The following is a 4,563-nucleotide window of genomic DNA, read 5'->3' on the forward strand; positions in this document are numbered from 1 at the left end:
AAGAACAGAACCACTGTATATATGACAAATATGATTTATAAATATGATTTATGTTTCTTTTGGTTTTATTTTAATATTTTAATATTTTGAAAGTTTAAGATTTCTCCCATATTTATAGATCGAGCTGAAAACAACAAAGATCATTTATCAAAGCCTTTTTGATACTTTTTGATAAATGTTTAACTCCAACAGCTGTGAGTGACACTGCAGGCCACTATACAGTCCCTACATCCTGCACACATCCAGTGTGATGCTCACATGAAAGCACTGGGTGGGAGGAGACTCCTCCACAGCCACATGAACGAGGACTGTTGCGCGCATGTTGGTGGTCCACAGGGCACAGAGGCTGTTTGGCTGCAGTGAGTGAAGGAAGCATGAACGCGTCGCAGCATTTCCCCTTCTCGTCCAACGGGACGGCCGAGTCTGTGGTCATCTCCGTGGCTTTCGCGGTGATTTTCGTGGCGGGCACGGTGGGCAACAGTCTCGTGCTGGCCGTGGTGCTGCGCGGCGGGCGCGCGAGCGCTAAGAGCACCAACGTCTTCATCGTGAACCTGTGCGCGGCGGACCTGTGCTTCATCCTGCTCTGCGTGCCCTTCCAGGCTGCGGTCTACACGCTGGACGAGTGGCTGTTCGGCCCGCTGACCTGCAGAGCCGTGCACTTCGCCGTCTACCTCACCATGCACGCGAGCGCGCTCACGCTCACCGCCGTGTCGCTGGACAGGTAGAGCAGAATATAAAGCACATTGAGGCAGAGCGGTCACTGCAGTCCAATCAGCGGTCGAAGAGGGGTAAAAGTAGAGGGCAAAAAAGCAACAACTAAGAAGTATTTATGAAGACAGATGCGTGCACGCGCTCACATGCACGTGCGCGTAGCTGTCAGCCAGTAAAGTAAAACTATGGTGAGGCATGAAGACTCGAACAGAAGTGAAATAGCTTAAAAACAACTTTATTAGTAAAAAAAAGGTTTACAAGACAGCAGTGCGTCCTGCTATGATGTATGGTTTAGAGACTGTGGCTCTGTCTAAAAGACAGGAGGTTGAGCTGGAGGTGGCAGAGATGAAGATGCTGAGATTTTCGTTGGGAGTGACAAGGATGGACAAGATTAGAAATGAGCTGATCAGAGGGACAGTGAAGGTGGAGCAGTTTGGAGATAAAGCCAGAGAGGCCAGGTTGAGATGGTTTGGACATGTGTTGAGGAGGAATAGTGGATATATTGGGCAAAGAATGTTGGAGATGGAGCTGCCGGGTAGAAGGAGAAGAGGTAGACCTCAGAGAAGGTTTATGGATGTAGTGAGGGTGGACATGGAGAGGGTTGGTGTGAAAGTAGAGGAGGCAGTGGATAAGGCAAGATGGAGGCAGATGATCTGCTGAGCGACCTCTAAAGGGAGCAGCCGAAAGAAGAAGATTAGTAAAAAAAAGCCTAAATGGTGATGTTTGTGTTCTGTGCTGCATGTTGTTTTACGCGTATTTTATATTTCTATACATTTTAGCAGTATATTAATTTCAAATGAGAGGACAAAATTATCGCCACCTCAGTTACTCAGTGGTCAAACCGTAGCATATGAGTGAAAATCATATTATTTTTTATATAGTCCTATATATTTATTATTATATGAGCTCCAGCACCAGTGGGACCCAAGAGGATAAGTGGCTTAGAAAATGTGTCATTATTATTATTATTACTGTAGTAGTAGTAGTATATAATTTGCTTTTACAGGCACACAAGCCTTGAATTACAAACAGAGCACTGACCACATTGTACAATAAAACAAGTTTTCTTTTACAACAGAGGACAAAAAGTTAAATAGAATAAATCAAATAAAAAAGTAGCATAATCAGGATCTTCAGCAATCAACAAAATCTTTGAGATTTCTCATTTCTCACACTTTTCAGACAACAAATGAGGAACCATCTTCCACATATGCAGCTGGGGAATCACCTGAGTACATTCACATTTACACTTGAAATAGAGGCAGTAAACTGTCACTGGGGCAGTGCCCTTCTTGTCACAGGGGTGGGACCTTCAAGGGAACATCTCAGTACCTTTAGTAGGGAAACACAACTGTCCCATAATCCATTGATATTATATTTTCTAATTTGTACTGACTCCTCACACCCCGTCACGTCTCCAGGCTTTTTATTTTATAGTTCTGTTCTAACACATTTGGTTATGAAAAGGTACAAATCTGTTCTTTTCACCTGGAAAAACTTATTTAAGGTACACAATTGGACCTTAAACCAGTGCTGTACCTTTAAGGGAACATTTATGTTGTTTGTACCTTGATGGATGAAAATGTACCTGCACAGAACCTTTATTTCTAAAAGGGTCTGTAGTTGTGAATTTGCAAAGCACAATCAAAATATTCACTGGAAATTCAATATTTTTGTCATCATTCACAGACATTTCATTAACCAGATATATCTCTGTATTTTTAGACGCACATAAAAAAATTCAATTTGCTATTGTTCTCTTTTTGTGATGGATCAGAAAGCTCAGAAATGGGAGGTGTGAGCAACAGTCCAAGTGCTAACATCTTGCTTTGCATCGTGTAAAATATGTATTTGAGTTAAAAAAAAATAATAATAATAAAAAAACAAGTTACCACAAGTTACTGGGCCTCATTCAGCAGTTGTTCTTAAAAAGAAATGTCTTCTTATATCCCACTTACACAGTTTTCACAAAGATTCTGACAGTCACAAATGTCTTCTTATTTGGGATCTGTTCTTAAGTAAGAACACAATCTACACACTCAGGAGCACAAAGGAGTGAACGATTCTGAGGTTTAAGACCACGTCATAAATCTGACGTAGACTTTTTCTTAGGACTTTTCTCAAGAACTATTTTAACAGAAAACTCAAAAAGATGAGGTATATTGTTTTAGGTAGACTTGACCAACTGTGTTTTTTTTATCAATGCAATGACAAGAACTCAAAAAAAGAGAAAAGTTAAGGTGGATTAAAATGGAGCTGAGGGGAAAAGTAGATCCCTTGCTTCAGAAATATACTTCACAGCATCAAATCCAATCAAACAAGCTGCTGCCCACCCGTGATTTCAAGCTTGTAATTTTTGTAAATATAATGATGTGATTTTATTAGATTGGGAACAATGTGTGAAGGTTGCATAGGTTGCAGTGAAAGTGGGTGCTGGGAGGGAATGTCATTACAGTGACAATTAACAGGTCAGGTAATAAATCAGCATAGAATTCACCAATGTGCATGATGGGAGAAAAACTCAGAGCTGCAACATTACATTAAGCGTACCACATAACAAGAGTAAACAAAGATTAAATACAGTATTAATCATATTTAAAATGATATTTGATCTTTCCTTCTAGATATTTGGCCATTCGCTATCCGTTGCGTGCCAGAGAAAAGCGAACCCCTCGTAATGCTCTGATCTGTATCGGCGTGGTATGGGCCGTCTCCCTGGTGCTGTCCAGCCCTTACCTCAGCTATTACCAGCAGATGGACCTGGACGGCACCACCGTCTGCATCCCAGCCTGGGACTTCCAACACCGCAGAGCCATGGACATCTGCACGTTCGTGTTTGGCTATCTGATCCCTGTACTAGTCCTCAGCCTGACCTATGCACGGACCATCCGCTACCTGTGGACCAGCGTGGACCCCATGCAGGACATGTCAGAGTGCCGGAGGGCCAAGCGCAAGGTCACCAAAATGATCATCATCGTAGCGGTGCTGTTCTGCTTGTGCTGGTTGCCCCATCACCTGGTCATCCTGTGCATGTGGTTTGGCCACTTTCCGCTCAACCACACCACCTATGTCCTGCGGATTCTTTCGCATCTGGTGGCTTATACCAACTCCTGCCTCAACCCCATAGTGTATGCGCTAGTGTCCAAGCACTTCCGCAAGGGCTTCCGGAAGCTTTTTGACTGCATGGGGCAGAAGCGGCCTGTGAAGCGGGTCCACGCGGCCCCACCGGCACAGACGGTCAGTCTGGTGGAGGTCGGCTCAAGCGAAGGCTCAAATCAGAGCGATGGATTGACCAGGCCTCGTCTGTGGAGCAAGGGTGGCAAAAAGACGATGACCAGCGCCTTCATGACTTTCAATGTTACTTAGACTTTAACAACAGTTTTAAGGCTTATTTTTCAGTAACTACTATGAATGATCGAGTAGCTACTATGAAACTAATATGTGACGTATGTAGGTATGAGCATGGGGGAGGGAAGTCTGAACCTGTTGAGAGGTCCGGATTGTGTGGAAACCCTCAATTCAGTGGTCAAGCAGAGGCAGAGCAGAGCAACAATGAAAGACATTGGTTCTAATTGGTTTTGATCTGCCCAAGAGATTTGAGGGGGGGTCCTTGATGGAACGTCTGACAATGTTTTGACCAATATATTGTGAATACTATCCTTTGTGAGGTTTACATTTGTAATTTGTTCACATGTATTACTAGGCAGGAGTCTTTTTACTTCATATCCGTATCATTATAGATGATTTTTACACTTAGAAACTGACAAAACATATTCAGTATATCTAATAGCATCAGCAGAAGTAAAACCAAATTGCAGTTCAGTTTGCTGGACAACTAGGTGAAAGGTGTAT

General features: G+C 43.0%; 1 protein-coding gene across 1 annotated transcript; it reads left to right on the forward strand.

Moving 5' to 3' along the window:
- Window positions 1-374: 374 nt before the first annotated feature.
- LOC108429213 (galanin receptor 2a) lies at window positions 375-4,077 on the forward strand. The gene is made up of 2 exons (XM_017700803.1): window positions 375-721; window positions 3,336-4,077. The coding sequence occupies exons 1-2, from the start codon at window positions 375-377 to the stop codon at window positions 4,075-4,077; spliced, it is 1,089 nt and encodes a 362-aa protein (XP_017556292.1).
- The last annotated feature ends 486 nt before the right edge of the window (window positions 4,078-4,563 follow it).

Source organism: Pygocentrus nattereri, chromosome 13 (assembly GCF_015220715.1).
Source record: "Pygocentrus nattereri isolate fPygNat1 chromosome 13, fPygNat1.pri, whole genome shotgun sequence".
Lineage (NCBI taxonomy): Eukaryota > Metazoa > Chordata > Actinopteri > Characiformes > Serrasalmidae > Pygocentrus > Pygocentrus nattereri.